General features: G+C 41.4%; 1 protein-coding gene across 2 annotated transcripts in view; it reads right to left on the bottom strand.

Moving 5' to 3' along the window:
* itsn2b (intersectin 2b) overlaps nucleotides 1-21,600 on the bottom strand; it is a 44,490-nt gene extending 22,890 nt beyond the window's left edge. Inside the window, exons 1-18 of one of the 2 annotated variants that reach the window (XM_080428740.1) lie at nucleotides 21,365-21,600; nucleotides 16,707-16,765; nucleotides 15,114-15,206; nucleotides 13,057-13,120; nucleotides 12,616-12,803; nucleotides 11,620-11,865; nucleotides 11,429-11,528; nucleotides 9,782-9,918; nucleotides 8,461-8,524; nucleotides 8,159-8,296; nucleotides 7,380-7,468; nucleotides 6,415-6,677; nucleotides 5,903-6,052; nucleotides 4,778-4,918; nucleotides 4,560-4,647; nucleotides 2,451-2,590; nucleotides 2,104-2,282; nucleotides 25-764 (exon numbers count right to left, since the gene is read on the bottom strand). In XM_080428740.1, coding sequence (XP_080284866.1) covers nucleotides 25-764; nucleotides 2,104-2,282; nucleotides 2,451-2,590; nucleotides 4,560-4,647; nucleotides 4,778-4,918; nucleotides 5,903-6,052; nucleotides 6,415-6,677; nucleotides 7,380-7,468; nucleotides 8,159-8,296; nucleotides 8,461-8,524; nucleotides 9,782-9,918; nucleotides 11,429-11,528; nucleotides 11,620-11,865; nucleotides 12,616-12,803; nucleotides 13,057-13,120; nucleotides 15,114-15,206; nucleotides 16,707-16,713 — 2,827 coding nt within the window. In that variant the 5' untranslated portion in view covers nucleotides 16,714-16,765; nucleotides 21,365-21,600. The remainder of the gene's footprint in view (nucleotides 1-24; nucleotides 765-2,103; nucleotides 2,283-2,450; nucleotides 2,591-4,559; nucleotides 4,648-4,777; nucleotides 4,919-5,902; nucleotides 6,053-6,414; nucleotides 6,678-7,379; nucleotides 7,469-8,158; nucleotides 8,297-8,460; nucleotides 8,525-9,781; nucleotides 9,919-11,428; nucleotides 11,529-11,619; nucleotides 11,866-12,615; nucleotides 12,804-13,056; nucleotides 13,121-15,113; nucleotides 15,207-16,706; nucleotides 16,766-21,364) is intronic. The other variant, XM_080428741.1, reaches the window with a different exon arrangement.
* Between the last annotated feature and the right edge of the window lie 399 nt (nucleotides 21,601-21,999).

Genomic DNA, 21,999 nt, shown 5'->3' with positions numbered 1-21,999 from the left:
TATACAGTATTTAGATATTTATACCTCGTCTCTCCTCCAGTCCTCTCAGGAGAGCAGACAGTTTCTCTGTAATGTCAGACTTTCCTCCACCGTGTTGCTGCTGGCGAGATGCCTCCTCCTTTCTCCTCTTCTCCTCCTCTGCCCTTTTCTCCTCCTCTTTTTTCTTTCTTTCCTCCTCCTGCCTCCTCCTCTCCTCCTCTGCTCTCATCTCCTCCTCTTTTTTCTTTTTCTCCACCTCAGCTCTCCTCCTCTCCTCTTCCTCTCGCTTTCTCTTGTCCTCCTCCTCTCGCTTCCTCCTCTCTTCTTCCTCTCTCTTCCGCCTCTCCTCTGCATCTCTGACAGCCGCTACGGCTGCCCTCTCTCTCCTCGTCTCCTCCTCCTCTCTCCCCCTCCTTCGCTCCTCCTCTCTCTTCTCCTCCTCTAGTCTCTTCCTATCTTCCTCACGCCTGTGCCGCTTCTCTTCCTCTTGCCTCCTCTTCTCCTCTTTTTTCCTCTCCTCTTCCAATTTCCTCCTCTCCTCCTCCAGTTTCCTTCTCTCCTCCTCCAGTTTCTTCCTCTCCTCCTGTCTCTTGCCTTCCTCCACTACCTCTCTCCTCCTCTTATCCTCCTCTCTCGCTCTGTGCTCTCTATCCTCCTGCAGCCTCCTCTCCCTCTCCTCCTGCAGCCTCCTCTCCCTCTCCTCTTCCTCCCTCCTTCTCTCCCTCTCCTCTTCCTCCCTCCTGAGCTTCTCCTGCAACAGTCTCTCCTTTTCCAGCTTGATACGCCTGGAGACAAAAAGACTTAGTGAGCTAGACAGGAAGTGAAAACATTACGAGTTGAACAATCTTAAATGATCTGTAAATAGAATCAAACTAAAAGTTGGACAAAAGAGGAAAATATTGAACGCCCAAAGATATTTGGATTTATGCTTGGGATGTGGCAAGTGTTAAATATAAAACACAATGATGACTTGCCAAATAATTCAGTAGTCAAACAAACTAAATGTCCACAAATAAATGTGTGATTGATTGTCTCCTATTCAGTCTTTTTATTCAGAGTTCAGGCCTCTGCTATATACACAGGGGAGGGGTTCTTATTAAAAAGCCAATGCCCGTCTAAAAAGTATAATCTTGCTCTCATTGTGTGTCTGAACACAAAGTAACAGTTAGCGAATAAGACTTGAAGAAAAGTCTTGTTGTTCGCTAGCGGTTACTTTGTGTTCAGACACAATGAGAGCCGGATAGTAAAAACATCTTAGGCATGAAAAGATGGAAAAGTCAAGGCTGAGTTGAGCTGAATAAACATTTCACTGAGCTCACTGAGACAAATCATGCTTGGATGGCGTTTGTATTGTGACAGCATTGCCGTCCATGGCAATTAAGGGCGCATGAGGGTAGTTGATGGGATCTATAAAATGTAATTATAGGGTACGCGTTTGTGTCGCAAGAGCGTATTGTGCTCCAGTTAGTTTCTGAAACGGGCCTCCATATGGCTGTTTAGTTTTTTGTGACTTTTTATGCCTTTATTGATAGGATAGGATAGTAGGCTTACAGGAAATGGGGAGAGAGATGGGGGGTGACATGCAGCAAAGGCCGTCGGGATCGGGACTCGAACTCGCAACATGCTGTCAGGCTACTTTGGAGCTGTGTTTTGGCTGTGTTTTTTTTTTAGCAAAATACAACACAGCTTCCTTTTCTTTTGAGCAGTGAGCACTGTGAGTGGAGCTGGGGGGAACCTAGGCGAGCAGGGATGTAGTGAGTGGAGCAGTAGGGAATGTCTTTGTAGAGAGGAATGTAAGAACGGCCTTGTGAGCGTGGAGCACTGGTCATTCTCTTTTGTGACTTAGTGATTCTGTTAGACTTATTCAATCATCTTTTCATATGTTTAAGTGTTGTGCTTCACGTTGCATAAACCCCCATCACTACGCTTTGCCAATGTAATAATTTGTGACGACCACAGAAATTCAGATCACACAGAGTGGACTTAAATCGCTAACTCTGATCTGAGATACGATCATATAGAACTGACTTTCGTCAATACACAGAGATCTGATCATATAGAACTGACTTACACCACTACCTCTGATATGAGATCAGGTCATATAAAAGTGACTTAAACCACTACCTCTGAGCCTCCTCTTCCTCCTTCTGCTTCCTCTCGTCTTCCCGCTTCCTCTCTTCCTCCCTTCTCTTCCCCTCCTCTTCCTGTTCTCTCCTCCTTTCGAGCTCGCGTCGTTTCTCATCTTTAATGTGCCGTAGATTTTCCAGCGCTGCCTGTTGCTTTCTCTGACTCTCATTTAATTCCTGACAGACACAGAGGACAAACAAAGAGGACAAGCAGAGGAAATAGGTCATTTTTACAACCCTGGTTGAAAAATCACACCATTTCTTGTGTCTCAGATAATGTTTTTCAGAACTGGAAATGTGCCTAAATACCAAAGAAAATTGTGAAATCTAATTGGTTGCGTTTACCTGTATGTCTTTATTATACTGGTCCACCTGTACCAGTTTTACTGCTGTCTCCTTCTCCAGACCTTCCAGCTGTTCTCTTAGTTTACGACACGCTCCATTCTTCTCTGTAACACCCATCTTCATGGTGGATGCGCTGGACACTGATCAAATAAAACACACAAGTTAACAGAATGCGTAATTTGGGTCAGTCTACAAAGCTATGGCAACTAGTAAGACGGAATCCCAAAGTGATTCCCTTGATATAGTACTTTTCTTTTTACTTATTGTGGCCTAATAACAAAATGGAGATATTAACCCATTAAGACCTGGAACGCATCTATGTTATTTTTTTATTTGAGCTAAAAATAATTATTTTGCACTTTGGCTATTTTTAAAAAATCGTAAAAATGGGTGAAAATATTTGAATATATATTATTTTAACACTTTTAACTCAGATCTTTGCTTCTGGGGGTCCCTGAAAAAAAAAGAATTGAGACGGGGGTCCGCGGCCAAATACATGGGGGTCCTTGACATGAAAAAGTTTGAGAATCACTGATATAGAAACATATGTTTTTCAGAAAACTGTTGGGATTTAGAAGACATTTGTAGAATCGGCTTCAGGTCTTAATGGGTTAACAGAATGGATTCTACGCATTGTAGCTCTTGGGAACTTCTTGAAATGTGACCGAACACAATAAAGGATGTGTCATGCAAAGCATTTTTGTTTCGTCATTTGATATGAAAGTAGAGCATCAGAGCTACAAAATCAATATCAGTTGAGCAAACAATTTTGGAACTACAGCTAATGTATTGTAGAAGTATATGTTTCGGATAAACTGCAATTCTTTTTCACACTTTCTTATATCTGGATATACTTTATGCTTTTAATTGATACATTTAGTTAATGCTTTCGCTGACAAACTAATATAGTGAATGTGTTACACCAAAATCTAATTTGAATCTTAAATTTCTGATTTTATTTTTCTCAGTTAAATTTATCAACAACTCTCCCACCATCTTCCTCAGTTTCAGTCTGAAACTTCAAGATATGAACAGCTTGTTTCTCTATTGTTTTAGGAATCAATTGTGTGACATTATTGTGACAGGTTTTTTGTTCCACCCAACTGCTGGTCAACAAATCCCACAATTCATTGTGAATAGGTGGAGAACTGAAGAGGCCGGCATCTCAGTGGCTGATCGTGTGACAACGGGGGAGATCAACTATTATTGATTGTATTGTTGATTAGATTATCCCTACAAAAAACAATGTTCAATTTGACTCAACCAAACATACTGTATGTCCACAACTTGTGACGGATTGTGTGCATGTGCAACAGTGTGCATCTCCCAAAATATATATTGTAATGTAATTCAAAACTAGGATTGTTTTAACTCGATTTAGAGGTTAATTTCTTTTCATTTGGACAGGACAAAATAAGTGAAGGATTGGTCTTGTAATGTATTAACTGTTTACATAATCAGTTGTTTACATTTTTTTAAATAATGGACTTGATGTTGATACATACATGATGTTGATACATTATTTTCACATTTACAAGCCGGTTTCAGTTCTGACTTCTACTTATGTATGTACGTATGATAGATAAGCTTGAAGATTTTTAATATGCCGATTTTCTTTTTAAAACAACATCATTATTAAGGTATTTTATGGGCTTTTCTACTTTCTACTATTTTAAAGGGAGTGACATACAACCAAGAGCCTTGGGTGGGATTCTAATGCAGTCAGGACTACAAAAGTATGCACAAAATGAAATACTGAAGCGTAAACAATAAATACAGAAATGTAATTTTTAACCAATTAAAACTGGGAAAGCATCCGTGTCATTTTAGATTTTTGCTTTATACAAGCGATATACAAGCTCGCAGCACGAAGTATTTGCTATCTGCTATTTTTTAACATTTAAAAGAAAATCTTGCAAGTGTGAGAACTACTGATTTAGAAGGCATTTGTAAAGTCGGCCTCAGGTCTAAATGGGTTAATGGAATGGAACTCAATGGAAACCTATTGAATAAAGTGTTCTCTTTAGTCAGAGATGCAATAGATAGTTCCACCCATCTATTCAACCATTCATCCTGCAGTACAGGCATGGCAGACTGATCCAGAATCACCTGGCAGGTTATTCAGAGCCATGTTCCTCAGTCTCTCTGTCAGTCTCCGCTGTTCAGGGGTCAGCTGGGACAACTTCCTTTGGAACTCCTGACACACACAAACGTGAAACGCATCATCAAAAGAGGGGTTTATAACAGTGTGCACGCACACACGCACACGCACACATACAGTACACACAAACAAACACAAACAAACACACACACACACACACACACACCTCCAGCTGCCTCTGCAGGTTGTCAATGTCCTGTTGGCGTGTCTCTCTTCTCTGATTGGTCAAATCAAGCTCCACTTTCTGCACCTTCTTCCTGTTCTGGGCGCCACGCAGCTGATCTGAGATCTGACGATGTTTATTACCCTGAGAGAGAAAGGAAGAGAGAAAAGGGGAAGAGGCGAGACCAAGAAATCAGGAGAAAGATAAAAAATAAATACTCCACATTTGATAGATCATTTGATAGATCAAACATTAATTTCTATATTCATAACATGTTGCCATGAACATATACATACATGTTCAACCTACTAATAACATGTTAATACCAACTACATATCCTTCTAAAAAAATACATTGTGTGAAAGTTTGCTTTCATATATTTAGATTCATTGTGCATGCAGTGAAATATTCAATAACTTTTTTTGTTTTAATTTAGATTTTTATGGCATACAGCTCATGAAAATAGAAAATCCATATCTCAAAATATTAGAATATTACACAAGGCCACTCAAAAGAAGGATTTATAATACAGAAATGTCAACCTTCTGAAAAGCAGAACATTTATGCTATCAATACTTGGTCTGGAATACTTTTGAACAAATTACTTCATCAATGGGGCGTGGCATGAAGTTGATCAGCCTGTGGTACTGCTGAGGTGTTATGGAAGACCAGATTTGCTTTGATAGCTGCCTTAAGCTCATCTGTACTGTTGGGCCTGGTGTCTCTCATCTTCCTCTTGACAATACAACACAGATTCTCTGTGGGGTTCAGGTCAGGCCAGTTGACTGGTCAGTCAAGCACAGTAAGACCATGGTCAGTACACCAGTTACTAGTAGTTTTTGGTCTGTGGGCAGATGCCAAGTGCTTATGGAAAAGGAAATCAGTGTCTCCATAAAGCTTGTCAACGTACAGAAGCACAAAGTGCTCTAAAATCTCCGGTTAGATGGCTGTGTTGACTGTTGACCGTTGTTGGCCATGGAAACAAAATAGCGGCGCTAGAGAGCTCCTTTCTCGATGCAGACCTACCATCCCTGCCGATCATTCCAAAACTACAGTGTTTTGCTCACTGCCCTCACCTCTTGGCCCCCGGCATTGCTGCTTGCAGCTATATTTATTATTATTACTCACCACTTCCTCCAGTTCCATCTCCAAACTCTTCTTCTTGGCTTTCAGTCTGATGATGTCATCTTGTTCCTGCTCTCTCTTTATCTTCAGCTCCCCACGCCTCCTCCGCTCCCACTCCTCCTTTCTCTGACGCTCCAACTCCCTCTGAGCAGCCTAACACACACACACACACACACACACAAAAACACACAGTGTAAGGACTTTACTTTATAAGAGCAATACACTAGTCTCTAAACGCTTTGCTCAACTAGAGTCTTGTGACAATCTCCCAGCCTTCGTTGCTAAAACTGGGTAAAAAAAAAAAAAAAAAAAAAAAAAGACAGAACCAAAGCAAAGACTTTAGAGTTCTTTCATTTTGGGACAGTAATATTATTTATTTGTTTTCAAAGCAATAGTCATAGAATTGTTAGTAGACGTTTTCGCTGCTGATTTAGCAGGAACCTTGAATTTAGATGTCACCAGACAGGTAGGAGCGAATAAAAAAATCTAAGAAAGAGCTAAAAAGAAACACACACCTCTTTTCTCTCAATCTCTCTCTGCTTCTCTTCTTCTTTCTGCCTCTCCAGCTCTCTCTGTCGTTGAAGCCTCCTCTCCTCCTCCTTGCGTCTCTTCTCCTCCGCCTCACGGGCCTCCCTCTCGTTCCTCTCTCGCTCCTCTCTCGCCTTCTCTGCCCGTCTCTCCTCTTCTCTCCTCTGTGCCTCCTGTAGTACCTGTCGTCTTTTCTCCAGCTCTGCGTTCCCTCTTTCCAGATTGGCTTTAAACTTATCCTCGAACGACACTGGAGGCGAAGAGGAGACATAAAACACTGGTTTAACTTTGTAGACAGGACAGTAGGGGTCCATTAACCCATTAAGACCGGGAAAGCATCTGTCACTTTAGATTTGAACCACTTTAACCATTATCTTATACTTTGGCTATTCAAAAATAGCAGATCTGCAAGCTCATGGCGCAGCACTCGGTTTCGCGCTATGAGCTTGTACATCTACTATTTTTTGGAAAATCATGACAATTTGTGCAAATCTTTGAATATATATGTTTAACTCAAATCTTTGCTTCTGGGTATTCTACAAATGCCTTCTAAAAAAACATTATTTTTTTCCAAAAAACTTATGTTGCTATATATATCAGTGGTTCCCAAACTTTTTCATGTAAAGGACAAGGATCCCCAAAATGATATGTATTTGGCCGCGAACCCCCATCTCAAAATATTTTATTCCAGGGACCCCCCAGAAGCAAAGATTTGAATTACAAATGTTTGCTTTAAATATATATATATTCAAAGATTTCCTCAAATTTTCACTACTTTTCAAAAGATATAGCAGATCTACAAGCTCATAGCGCAGCACTTGGTGCCGCGCTATGAGCTAGGCCTATATAGGGAGTCGTTTCATGATTCAAGAAATCCAGAGATTACACACACACAGCCTTTCAGCCTGGCACAGATAATAACAGGAGCTGTTGTGTGTGTATGAATACATACTGTTGGTCTTCGTCTTCTGTGGAGGTTCATTATCAGTCTCATCGATTAGAGCAGCATATAGAGAAGAACTGGAGCCATTCAATACAGACCTGGAACATTTCAATTGTATCATCTATAGGTCATCTATAGTACACATTTAGATGTTGGACTCAATGATCACAACATTTTTAGATTAAACTGTAAGTGGCAGACTCAATGTATTAATGTGTGAGTGACTGACTGACCATATTATTTTTATAGCACATTTCATACAGGTAAACTCAATGTGCTTCACATTAAAAAATAACAATGAATTATGCACACGGATATACAAAGTACAGCTACGACCTCCAGCCACGTGCAGCTGTTACCGTACACATTATTTTAAGTTGTATTCATTCAAATAAGTTCCAGATTGCAGCTTTAAAGCCTTGTAATTTCCTGCCTCTGTCCCTTAGCACCCACTATAAGGATCTGAGTCTGGTCTTTGGTCAGCTATAGAAAGTTTTGGGAAATCCAATGGTTTATGTCATCATAACACGTTTCTTCACAGGTCTGACTTTGTTTTGTGAAGTGAGAGGTGTATTGTCAGTGTAAGACTGGCAGGACACATTGTACAGTATATGTATTGTATGCATATAAAGAACAGACCCTTGTAGGAGCCCATAGGATAAGGCTAAGAGGCCAACTGTATTTTTAAGTGTGTGTGTGTGTGTGTGTGTGTGTGTGTGTGTGTGTGTGTGTGTGTGTGTGTGTGTGTGTGTGTGTGTGTGTGTGTACGCCCGTTCGTGTGTGTATACCTGCATGAAGGTGGTACCAGCTCATTTGGCAGTGTCATTGGTAAAGAATATCCAGACTTAGTCATGTCCACCAGGTGCATTGCCAGGATGAACTCCTCAGCCTTGAGCTTCCCATCCTTATCAACATCAGCTAATGTCCTGGGAGAGAAGAGGAGAATAGAAAGCTTTTAAAAAATGACACTGAAATAAATCTGGCAAACCCAGGTCAAAACTACATTCTATACAGAACTCTAGCACACATGTGCGCACACACATGCAAACCCCACCACCACACACACAGACCCAGATGTAGATGTTCTCACCAGATGGACGCCAACTGTGTCTGATTCAGCATGGTGGCTGCCATAATGCTCCTCACCTGTTGGCCTGGCGAAAACATTGACAATGTGATGAAAACCATGAGAATGTCACATTTACCAATTTAACCATTAACCCATTAAGACCGGGAACACATCTGTGTCATTTTCAGATTTCTTTGGCTAAAAATAGCAGATCTACAAGCTCATAGCGCGGTACATTTTCAGATGGGGGATCCGCGGCCAAATACATATCGTTTTGGGAGTCTTTGGTAGAAAAAGGTTTGAGAACTAGCTGATTTAGAAAGGATCAGTGTTCAGCCAGTAAGCAGCGCCCAGGGGGCAACGCTAGTTTTAAGGTCAGTGCCTCTATATGTATCCGTGTTCTGTAAACACAGATACATATAGTCATGATGTTATTGGTTGAATTTGGTTGATTCAAGCCTATATAATTATGCACACAACTAATTTTGTTTTACAGAAGTAAACATGACTGAATTTTGATATCAAGAATACTAAGAAAATGATTATTATTATGTATTTACTGTGTGATGTGATGGATCAGCAGGCCTAGCAGAAGCATGGGTGTTTCACTGTTTTATGGCTAATTTACAAGAACAGGTACAGCAAGAAATAAGAAAAGGGGGACAGGCTTCGCATGGGTGGCAGTAATGTCTGCATCTAATGGACTGTATGTGTTGTCTTTAAACAGCCACAGCTGGTGCAGGCAGGTAGACCAGTTCCTCAAAGATAACTGAGCGTCCATGGACAAAGAGAAGGTTAAAAGCCTTTATGTCCACGCCTGCATTCCACACATACCACTGTACACACACAGTCAGTCACATACTGCACACATGAGGTATGACACACTGGTCATTGTTCATGTCTCCTCTTTACAAAATAGTTAAAAATCCCAAAATGGCACGAATTCACATTATAAAATAGTTTAAAAAGCCATTAAAGTTAATCATATTTATTTCAAAATGGAATTAAGACGATAAACCCCATGAGATGCACATGTTATCTCTTAGGACCACATTTTGAAAGTGCGGTGTGTAAAACTACCATCATTTCTCAATCTTCTACCTTTAAAATATCACATCAACTAATCAAACTATTTGCAGCTAACTGATACCAATTGACGGGAATGTTGTAACCGGAGTGGTTGCTGAGACTTTGAACAATTTAAAGGACTTCTTTACGGAGTCTTCACACAAACAATAGGGTTCAAACAAGAGCTTGGAACCCTGAAATAATAAAGCTGTAAAATAATGAATGAACTGACTTGATCAGTGGCAATATGCTACCCCAGTCCCGAGTGTCATACCAGTAAGGTATCCAGCCATTTGTTTGTCCAGACTGTTGAATTGCTGTCTGTATTTGAGTCTAGATGCCTGGGGGACAGCCCAGTCACTGGGACCAGGAGGCATAGAGGACAGCATACCGGGAGACAAAGAACTGGAGCTGGAAGAAGACACAAACAATAATGAAACCTGTTAATTTCTCATCATGCACACTGTTCAGTCATGAAGAGCAGATTGTTATTACATTAACACTAATCTCTTTTACAGATTTGAAATCCGCAGCTGAATCTGTCGGCAATTCCCATTACAAACGTGTGGAGTTGTTGTTATTAGGAGTGAAAACAACAGCACCACCGGAAGAGGAGGGCTGAAGGAGAGTAAACGGGCCGACATCCGGTCTCTACATGGGGAATTGGGCGGTGCCACCAGACGCAAATTCAAAAGGATTGTTTTTTTCTTTTTTTTGCCCAAACACAGAGTTCCACACCGACGTCATCAACAAGACTTCACTTCCCCAACATTCGTGAATGGTGGCCACTGAAGGGGTCGTCAGTTTTGCGCAAATATGGAGTCCCACATGGCTCCAGTCCACACTGTACTCTAGTAAAATATTAAAGCTGCAATGTATAACTTTTATTTCCTACCCGGAATTCGAACCCAGGCCTCCCATGTGAGAGGCAATCACTGCTTGTGCAGAGGATATTAGCTTCCGGGAAGGCTACTTGTCAACTGGGTGTCCTACCTAATCCACCAGGACAGCAGGACCTACTCATCACAAGAGTACAGAGACCACTTAAGGCCTAACCACTGCAGATACTGTATGCTGGTTACATGCTCTAAAATGTACAGTATAAAATGTTTAAGATTACATCCTGTACAGATCAGGCATCGCGGAACAGCATTTAAAGTGGTCGGGTCTAGATGATGTTATTTTTTCAGCGGGGGGAACTCTGCTGTACACGCTACATGAAATGTGTGACATTATTCTGGCCTGCAAGGTTCTGCACATTATTGCACAGGTTGTGATAATAACAAAAAGAACAACAAAAAAGCCCTGCATCTCACTTCTGGTAGGGTCATGGTCACACCGGCCCATTCACTATATTTAACACTGCAATCACAACATTGCTTTTATTGCTTTACCAACATTTATGACACCATCATTTCCTCATAGGGACCAATAAAAGTCTATATCTATTTATTTAATCTATCTATCGATTTAAAAACAAACAAACAAAAAAACTTGGGTTTACACAATCAAAAAATCACCCGTGTCCACCTGCGAGGCTACAAACGTGTATTGTATTGTCTCAAGACATTTAAAAAAATTAGACTGTATATCATCATCACCTCTGAATCAATTAAACATAACTGGAACTATCTGGGTTCTACATCGTGACAATCAAGCAATTTGGACTGCCGTTTTCCACACTTTTTTACATCCCTCTGGTTTTAGGTATAATGATTAACTTTATAGCATGCTCTTGACAAGATTGAGCTAATTGACAATGAGTTAATCATTAGAATCAGGTGTGTTAAGTGAGTAGAGAATGTAAAACATGCAGGACAAAATTGAGAGTCCTTGGTTCAAAGACTTGGAATGGAACTTTGTTGGGAATACAGGAAAATATTTAACATCACGACCATGTATGTGTCCGTGTGCACGTTACCTGCTGGAGCCCAGGTCAAGCAGTGAAGAGGCTTTATTGATGCCAGCAGCAGGGGAAGAGGAGAATCCAGGAGAGGAGAAGGAGCCAGACATTGAGAGGCCTAGAGACAAATATACAAACACGCACATGTTCAGACAAAGCAACACAGACCTAAGAACTAAGGCCAAAGAACAGAGAAGAGAATATGTTACCAGCTGCTCCAGTAGGGATTGGTTGGAGAAATCCCATGGTACCGTTGGGTAGTGTGGGGGTTCCCATGGTGTGCATCAGCCCATGTGTGGAGCCCATCAAAGGGCCTGTTGCTGTGGGTACCATAGTGCCGAGTGATGTCATAGGGGTCAAAGGCGAGAGCCCAGGAGATGCCATGGACATTGGGGTCAACATGGAATAATTTGGTCCTTGCATCATGGACAAGTTCGGCAAAGAACCCAAACCTGCTGGAAACAACACACACGCAGACGTGCGCACACACATTAATACTTTGAATACTTTATTTGCACCTCACAGTTCACCTCTCCTCTTCATAAAATAGTTCTAAAATCCCAAATACCATTAATTCATTTTATAAGAAACAACCATTTAAATTCACATCATGGTGTCACCATCTCCAAGTGTCTTTTGTTATACAATGACTGACCTGGGTCAAATATTATATTCCCTCTATTGAATCAAGTGAACACACACACTCAAATGCATAATGTCTTTATTTCTGCCAGGCCGAAGGCCAGGACATTAATTATCTTTTCGCTCCCAATTATCATTCACCGATTGTGAGATTTAGTTCTGCACACTCACAAGAGAGAAAATATTATAATGTGTACAAATCGGTACACATTATCTATGGAATCTACCATATAGATGTTTGACACTCTACCTCCGACCCCTCCTACCTCCAGGCAATGGGATCAGATAAGAGTATGTCTGATCCGATCAGAGTACGTCGTCGGTCTTGCCCAATATGACCCAACATAGGTCTTGCCCACACGGCCTGGCGGAAATATACACTCTCAGTGTTCCTTGTGTTTTCCTATGTTTAGTTTTCAGTAGCTTTATTCCCCCAGCTCTAAGTTTTCTTAGTGAAGATTCAAGTTTTTCTTTTTACGCTTGTCTGATATCTATGATCAGGTCGTACCATACCTCTGCCATTGTAAAGATCATGTCTCTTCATGGGTTGTGTGTGTGTTTACCGTAGCGCGAGTTGTTCATGGATGCCGTGTTGGGGTTGAGGCTGGGGGCTGGGACTGGAGGCTGCTTCATGATGATTGGCAGAGCTGAGGGAAGTGGAGTGCCTTGTAGTCTCAGCTTTATCAGCTTCATGGCGATGGAAAACTCCAACCTGTCCATCTTTCCATCTTTACTAATATCAGCTAGAGTCCTGAGAGAGAGAGAGAGAGGTGGGGGGGTCAGAGGCTCACCTTATCTCAACCAAAGTGTGTGTGTGTGTGTGTGTGTGTGTGTGTGTGTGTGTGGGGTGGGTTGTAGAGAGAAAGAGGAAAGAGAGAGAGAGACAGAGAGGACTGTGTGTGTGTGTGTGTGTGTGTGTGTGTGTGTGTGTGTGTGTGTGTGTGTGTGTGTGTGTGTGTGTGTGTGTGTGTGTGTGTGTGTGTGTGTGTGTGTGTCTCTCTCACCATATCTCAGCCAATATTAACCCGGGCAGCCCCGATTGCAAGAAAAACTTCTTGGCTTGTTCCCCTACAACAAATGAGAGTAAAAAAGAGAATGAAATGAGGAAGTACATAGAGAGTTCAGCTGTTATTCACTGTTGAAACGTCAAACAGTGATGTGTGTGCGAGTATACGTTAATGCATGCACAAACATATATAGGACTTTGAGCGTGTGCCTGTGTCCTATACTGTAGATCACCCTACTGCATCATGGTAGCTCATGTTACCCAGTTTGGTTTTGTTTGCAGTTACTGTATAAACCACATAGAATCCATAACACTGCTGGACAAAAAGTATCTGGCAAAGCCAATTTATAGTCATTCAGACATTGGCATCCTTTGTGGAGAAGTTGTCTGTTCCCACATGATGACTGTTATATAAACTATACAACTATAGTACTGTATGTAATGCTCGCGCGAGTGGTGTCTAAAACATGCAAGACAAGGCAACAAGACTACTAGCGGCGGGTTGGCTGGCGTGCCAGTCAATGTCCTTTCGGAGTTCATGTTAACCAAATGTACTTTTCATACTGCCTTCATAGTGTGGTGGAGCTGTGCAGATGTGCAGTGATAGTTTCAGCATCTGTTCTAGTTATTCTAGCATCGTATCTGACAATATGTCCTATTAAAAATCCATCAAATCTGTGTAATTAAAAAGGCTTCTGTTCATGAGAGAATGACACTTCCTTGTAAAATGTCGACTGAGCCGTCTGTCAGTGTCATATCACGGTCACTGGCAAATGGTGTCTTGTTGAATGCTCACTGCAATGGCATCTTGTCTGTGTGAAACCAGGAAATGCCAACTTGTGGTAATTACACTGTGTAAAACCAAGGCTATGTAAAGAAGGAGAGAAGAGACGTTCTTCACCATAATATGCACTACAGACACACTGGGAGGCAAACTGGAGCTGGAAGTTTGATGGTATGCATCAGAGTCAATAAGTCAATAAGAGTCGGCTGGACCAGCTTACAACAATATTTTGAATAATTACGACCCTTGTCAGAAGGAGGAAACTTTATTTCTTTCCTACCGGAAGCACCTACCCTTATAACTTGACAGCACACCTGTGCAAACTCTGACTCTGCCCTAACGAAGACCACTCAACTGAAACACGTGGCAACTGGCAACTTTCTTTTCTTTCCTTTCTTTACTCTTCTTTTATTCTCTCTTCACAAGAGTGTGCCTCAGATCAGCTTGAGATCCAAGTGGCCTCTGGCCACTTGGATCTCTAATATTGGAATATCCACTTGGAATATATTTGTTGACCCGTGTCAGATAATCGTTTCAGGAAAATAAAAGATAAATCACATGTTTTCTGATCTTGTTTTTCTTTGAGCACACTATGTAATTCAATTGTGAATGATCAGAATACATTTCTGACTGGGCAGTATTCACTCTGGCAGATTCGTAAGGTTTCCAGGCTAGACAGCCCAGACAGGAACGTTCTCCGAGTTCATTGGATACCTCAATATAATGACATAATGTGCATGTCAGAGAAAAAAAAGAGGAGCAGAAAACAGTGTGACGTCTCCTTTTATTTTCCTGTTCCAATTATTTAACAAAGGTCGCAATCATTAAAAGATAGTGTTTATTCATAAGCTTGTCCATCCTGCTCTCTTTGATGCATTCCATCGAACTTCCGGCTCAGTTTGCCTCCCAGTCCAGATGAACGCTGATGAATCTGACAGCTGGAATAGCTGGCCCAAGAAAGTGATGCATCTTTCCCTCCTTACAATTAATGGGAACACATTTTAACGATTATTGTCCCATTCCTAGTTCATGATTTTGGGGTTTTGAAGAATATACTTTGAAAGAAACATTTGAGTGTTTTAAATAGCCTGGGGATGATTTCTTATTGTGTATTCTAATTAACTTTGTTATGATTGATTAAGTAAAGGGTTTATGTGACATGTGCCGTTCACATGCATGTCCTTTTGAATACAAATGTCAGATTTGACTGACCTGACTTTTGGTTGAACCACTACAGTGTGCTTCTGCATGTTCATGTGTGTATAGTGTACCTGAGACATATCCCATGGTTGGGGAGAGGGTGTCAAACTTCTGATCATGTTTAATCCTTTCCTCCGGGGCGATGGCCCATACACTGGTGCCACCTAAAAGAGGGTGAGAGAGAAAAGTAGTTTAAGCACTTTTTTTGTGTTTATTTATGCGTGTGTAGCAGAGTAGCCCTGCCTGAATTCCAGAAGTCTAAGAGGGGGACTTTGACTGAGTGGTAGATGTTTGGTTTCCCATGTAGGAGGCCCGGATTTGAATCCAAGTGCTTACACATAGAGTAGAACCTGGTTTATCTGAGCCTCACTGGAAGAAAGGTCATTTGGTAAAGTTAAATGTTCTGATTCCCGACAATAACTCAGTGGCCTTGGAGTCAGAACCAGTGTGACAGCATGTATGCTATTTCGAAGCAAACCAGATGCAAATCTTTGGTGGAAGTGATGCGTGCCCACTTGCTGACAGTCTGTTTACAATATGTAGCAAGCTATCTAGCAGCCTGCTAACAATATTTCGGAACGGGTGAGGACGGATTCTGTCCATCCGGGCTTGCTAGCTCGGACAGCGAGTTAAGTCCGATTGCTGCCTTGTTGATTTGCGTGGTTGGCTTAGGAATAGCCTACTGTACGTGGGGTGCAGACCAGTTAATCAGTTGTTCTTGGGCCCATGTGATAAACCTTTTTTCAAAGTATTTTCAAAGTAGTTATGTTAATCTGTTCAGAAGTTATATGCATTTTGTAACATTGTCACAGGCTACGGCCACTACCATGGCCTCATCTGGCTAATCTGCTTGAAAAGAGAGAGAGCGAGTGTGTGTGTGTGTGTGTGTGTGATGGAGAGAGTTCTTCCTCAGCCCAGCACCAGCCTTTCCACCAGTTTTGTTTAATTTAAATCCATTCATAACTGCTTGAGATGGCCTGCTAGTGTTAACAGAAGGACAGCAAATAATGTATATCTGCAAAGATTACAGAAATAAGATCACAGAAATATACATATCACAGACAAGAAAAGTCTAAAACCCAAAGTACTACAGTAGTAGATCATTCAAAAGTTCTATTGAATGAGCCATTAAAATGCCTATATGATTTGGATCCAACACTGTATCAATATTGTCATACACAATTTCTCAATATATATATATATATATATATATATATATATATATATATATTTCGTACAACATAAGGTAAATTAAAAAGGCCCAGTTCAGTCGACTGGTAAGTTTTAAGGAGTGAAGAGGGGTATATTGCAGTCTATTTTCACACTCAGTTTAATTAACACTCCCCCTTTTTGTAAGGGGGGGTATTTTCAATATTTTATATTGATAGTGACAGTGAAGAGAAGGAAAGAGAGAGGGGGGGGGGGACATGCAGCAAAGGGCCTCGGGTCGGATTCGAACCGAGGCCAACTGCGGCAAGGACTGAGCTTTTATGATATATGCACTCTACCAGGTGAGCCCCCAAATTAACACTTGCCCTTTAGCTGTGTAGATCTCAGTTCAGCATCCAATCAGAGAAAAGCAAACAAGCACCGACTTTGCATGTGTGTGTAATGGATGTTTGCAGAGTGGATGGACAAAATCACACACACAGTAGTGTTCTTACCATTCATGTTTGCACGTGGCAAAGAGACGGTCACGTCCTCAGATACAGCACACAGTCATCTGTAAAACACACACACACACACACACACACACACACACACTTAATGACAGTCCAGTCTATAATAATGCAGTTAATAATATTGAACAAGGTTGTCTGACTGGAGAGAGAGAATGTTTGTGTAAGAGAGAATGAAAAAGAGACAGTGGGGGAATTAATAAGAGAATGAAAGACTAAAAGAGAATGAATGTGGGAGTTATTGTATCTGTATGAAACAAACATAGGGAATGAAGAGAGAGAGGGAGAGAGGGAGAGAGAGAGAGAGAGAGAGAGAGAGAGAGAGAGAGAGAGAGAGAGAGAGAGAGAGAGAGAGAGAGAGAGAGAGAGAGAGAGACCAAGAGAATGACAGGATAGGAAGGAGAAGTAGAAGTAAAAAGAAGAAAGAGAAAGAGAGAGAGAGCGGGAGAGAAATTGTTTCTGAACAGAGTTTCTGTTCTCTTTGGTCAGAAGCTCTCTGGCCAGGTCCCAAATCTTTTGTGTCCCATGCTCCTTTGTCGCTGGGAAATGTTCCAATACCTTCCCTACACACACTCTATAGAACTAAAGACACCAACAGAGAGAGTGTGTGTGTGTGTGTGTGTGTGTGTGTGTGTGTGTGTGTGCCACTGCACGTGCGCGCACATACCTTCAACCTCTGACCATTTCATGACTTCACCACCTCTAAACAACCCTTATTATTATCATCACACAGAGTAGGTGGAGGTCGGACACAGGTAGACAACAGAGACAGACTGACTACAGGCCTGCTTTGTTTACACTGAGACGTTTTACATTCAACACAATCTTTTACTTGCACACAAGCAAAGGTTTGTTTGTACATGAATGTTCATATTCAGCTCATACTTTAAAGTTTAAAGGAATATGACATTATGTGTTAATGAAGAAAATAGTAAATACAGATGGATAAGTTGGCAATTTACCACATAAGCCAGACATATTTCCGAATAGCTAAAACGGAACAAATTTGGAGCTTATCTGATTGTTTTTTGTGTGTCAACATTTTCTCTTATAATGACATGCCCATAATAGGGTTGCAGGTTGAAAGTGGTTAAATAAGCAGGTGTCCATTTAGGCCTTTTAATAATAACAAACAATAATAACATCATATTTCCACTCTGACATCACCGAGTTACAATCACATGAAGACTTCAGAGGAGGAGAGAAATTCCAGTTAATCTGCTCACAATCTCCAACCCAGTACCCACGGATACAAGCATTTCCTGGTCGTCGAGTCTGGTGACAGGAAGCAGGAAGTGACGGTGGCATTTTGGCTTTGATGTGACCATGACTCAGTGAGCCAGGTTGGATATGAACAAGTGTCCCACAGCATATGAATTTTTGCTTAATGTACAGTGAATTGTATTGCATTTTAATGCATGATATGTGCTATATAGATATGTTTGATTTTATATAGGCTGGTACAATATTTATATACTAGGGTACTGGTATCTGTTAATATAGACCTAATATAAGCAGTAACAAATGGAAAGAGACAGAGTTGTACACTTTCAAAGAATATAGTCAAGTATTGATCAACATCACAGGACAAGAGGAAGGCTAATCTACTGCCTGCCATCTGTTGCTCTCCCTCTCTCCTTTTCCCTCCTCCTGGGACAATCCCCTCTGTCTCTCCTTTCATCTTCTTGCTCATCCAGCCCCCCTGACTTCTAAACTTTCTGGTCTGTCAATCACTCTCTGCAGCACAGTAAATCTGAATGAGTGTTAATTCAACTCTTATGGGTCCATCCATTTACACTCGAGTTTTGCTGTGTGGTTTATTAGCTTGATGTGATGCATTTGGCATGCAAAATGAGGTTATAGCGACTGATAAGGATAAAATAAACAGTTATAAAACAGTGGAATGAAATGACACCATGACAGCATCTAATACATATCTTGTCTGTCATTCATTGTCTCTGCCCCCCCCCAACACTAACATTTACTGTCCCACCTACACACACTGACAATGTCTGTTTCACTCTCTATAGTACTGTGTAAAGCACTTAAAGGAGAATTTTGGACTAAAGTTTTCTTACCTTATAGGCCTTAGGTTAGATCACATATTTTAATAGCTTTTTTTTTTTAATTTCTTTGGTGAGATCTGTCGTTCATAGTGACAGAACACTATGCAACCAAAAAAACAAACAAAAAAAAACAGAAGTCTCGCTAGACGAGATTGAAATCTCGAGATTGAAATCTCGTCTTTTTGGGACAGTGTTCTGTCACTATGAACGTCAGATCTAAAAAAAAAAAAACCTAAGGCCTATCCGCGCACCTTTTAAGCTGTGGCAGCTCAGGGGTGGAGTTATGAAAAATGTCTACTGTACCATTCATCCTAAGATATCATAACGTCATAGAAAAGGTAAGAAAACTTTAGTCCAAAATTCTCCTTTAAGTCTGTTTTTAGAAAAATACACTTCTTCTCTGCAATAATCTCTCTCTCTGCAGCATGTCTCTTCTCTTCACCTTTCTGTGGTTCTCTCTTTCATTGGTAGGCTAAACCTACATCTACAGCGTAAAATCCTTGGTGTTAACTGGGTGTACAAATGTAACCAAATGGACACTCAGAATTAAATCAACACTCAGGATTTTACAGTGTAGTAGTGTTGTTGAAATCACATTGCACCACAGCATGTCTTAAAGAAACGAAACACAGCACTGACTTTGATAAATGCTATTTGATTTAACATGGCTGTGTTTCTCTACAAGGCAGGGCAGGTCTGTTCTGTCGCGCCCTCGATTGTCTTCAGGGGACACAGGACCAGGAACATACTCCAATATGTCACATATTTTTGCTTTAAAAGACTCACTCTAAAACCATTTTGTTATTTGTTACTTAAGCAGCAAGTGTGACTGGCTGCTTGCTAGTGAGTCCACTAGGCCTCTAATCCAGCGATTCTCAATTCTGGTCCTCAGGAACCACTAGTAATGCTGGTTTTAGGCGATTGTGTAATAATAATTATGACAGGTCTAGTCACATATGCGTGACTTAAGGGGAGTAGCCAACGCATGCCAAGACATCACACCGTCAACGCCATCAACATTGTGTCTCCAGTCTCCACGCTAAGTCATGTGATGCGTCCATGCGCCGCCACCGGAAAGTCCACCCCTTTGCTCGCATGCAACGGAAGTGAACGAGACAAAGCTGTTTCATTAGGGCATGTGTGACCATGTCCTTAGACCTGCAAGGTTGAGCGCTATATGAACCCAAAGTATCAATAGGCCGCATTCGGGGGAGGGAAGCCGGAAGCGGGGGGCTTTGTCACAGCGACTCCTACGGACAGCACCTGTCACCGGAGATTGCTGAAAGACAGAGAATAGGATGGAGGGAAGCGGTACGTCGTCCCGGTGGGAGCTCCTCACTGGCAGGTGAGCCAACAGCAGTGGGCAGTGGCAAACCACAGAAGCAAATGTGTGGGGACAAAATGACTACATTGGGAGAAAAAAGTGATCAAAAGTATTTGGCTACTCTTAAAAAAAAAACAGCTATCTATCTATAGCTAAATATCTATCTCTTCTCAAGCCAGCTCCAAGTCTCTGCAAGTTGATTTTCATACTGTACTGAAATGAATGGAATCCAAAAGCGTAAGCAGACCACTGGTATGGTCCTTTAAGAACCACTGAAGTGGGCCACCAGACTAACTAGTCCACTAGACAAGTGTGCACGCCACCTGTTGAAGGGAATGTCTTTGGCACACAAGTTCATACTGTACATGCATACACATATATTCTTCGGTCAAATCGGATACATCAACAACACCCCCCCCCCCCCCACCTACAGCATGTAAACATTTAATATCATCCACCGACTGGATATCAGATTCATTCACCACCATACACATAGCATCACAGACTGTAGATCTGCAGCCTTTGTGTAGAACAAGTGTAAATCAAACCACGATGCCATGCCCCACCTGGACAGACTGAGAAACATTGAACAAATGTACATGTAACACACACACACACACACACACCTCTCTAAGATAAACTGACTGATAGAGTAACATTCTCTGATCACCTGTCACCACTTGCAACCAGTTCAACTAGTTTGGGGAGAAAGGAATTTAGGAAACATCTAAACAATCTGTAAACTTATAAACGTACAGCTTATTTTACCTGTTGTGCAGTAAGGCAATAATAGCTGTGTATTCTGTGTAAATATTCGGCTGAGATAACTAGCATCAAGTTCTTGTGAGGTATCATCAAGGGGTGAGGCATCATCACCCTTCAAAGTCAGACTTGTCTTTCCACTTTAAGGTTTTAAAACACACACTAAACAATTATACAATAAACTTCTGGCCACTTGTTTCCATCTCCCATACAATTATGTTATATTCTAGCATCAAGCAACATTCATAACATCAAAGTTTCATTGGGTGCTTAGATCAGTGGTTCTCAAAGTGGATTCCAGGGACTCTCTGGGTTCCTTTAGGGGTTCTAAATTGACCCTTACAAGTATGTAACTCTGACAGTATACAAATGGAACCTGACGGGTCCATTTGGTTCCATTTGTATACTGTCAGAGTTAAAGGGAGACGTTGAAATGTAAAAGTTTGAAAACCATTGGTGCTTAGATAAGCACTTTCGGGTGCATAGTTTACCTCTTTCTGCTGCGGTCAAAAAAACGTGGACTTTCTGGAGCTTTTTCCGCAGCTGAAGTTGTAAATCCACCGGTACTGGATGAAGAGGATAAAGTCATAAAATAATACAAGACTTCTTCCAGTAATGTTAAGCTGTGCTCCTCCAAATAGACCTGTTGCTGACACTTCTAGTGTCACACAAACAACATGGCTGACAAGTATTGAGCTCTATGGCTCTATGGGCGCTGTTAACATCTGACCGCACTGCTGAGTGGGAGGAGAGAGATAGAGGGAGGGAGGGAGAGAGAGAAAGGGAGGGAGAGAGAAAAAGAGGGAGAGAGGGGAGAGAGAGAGGAAGGGACAGAGAGGGAGGGAGAGAGAGAGAGAGAGAGAGAGAGAGGGAGGGAGAAAGAAAGAAAGAAAGAAAACTAAAGAGAGACAGTCACGACCGTCATGGATGAACTTCAACCTGGTTTTTGCCTTTTCTTCATTTACGGCCCGTACATCTACATAAACGATCAGATCTCAAATATAAAGTTTTTATGTCATGGCCACGGATGTTATAATTGTGTTCGGGTCCACAGAAGTACCCGTATCTTCCGTATTGTTCAATAAAAAGCAAAAATCCGATTGGTGGCTATTTTGTCAATAGAGTT

Source organism: Gymnoscopelus braueri, assembly GCF_963280865.1.
Source record: "Gymnoscopelus braueri genome assembly, chromosome: 1".
NCBI classification, from domain to species: Eukaryota; Metazoa; Chordata; class Actinopteri; order Myctophiformes; family Myctophidae; genus Gymnoscopelus; species Gymnoscopelus braueri.
The sequence above is the reverse complement of the archived record's forward strand: the minus strand, read 5'-3'. Positions and strand labels throughout refer to the sequence as shown.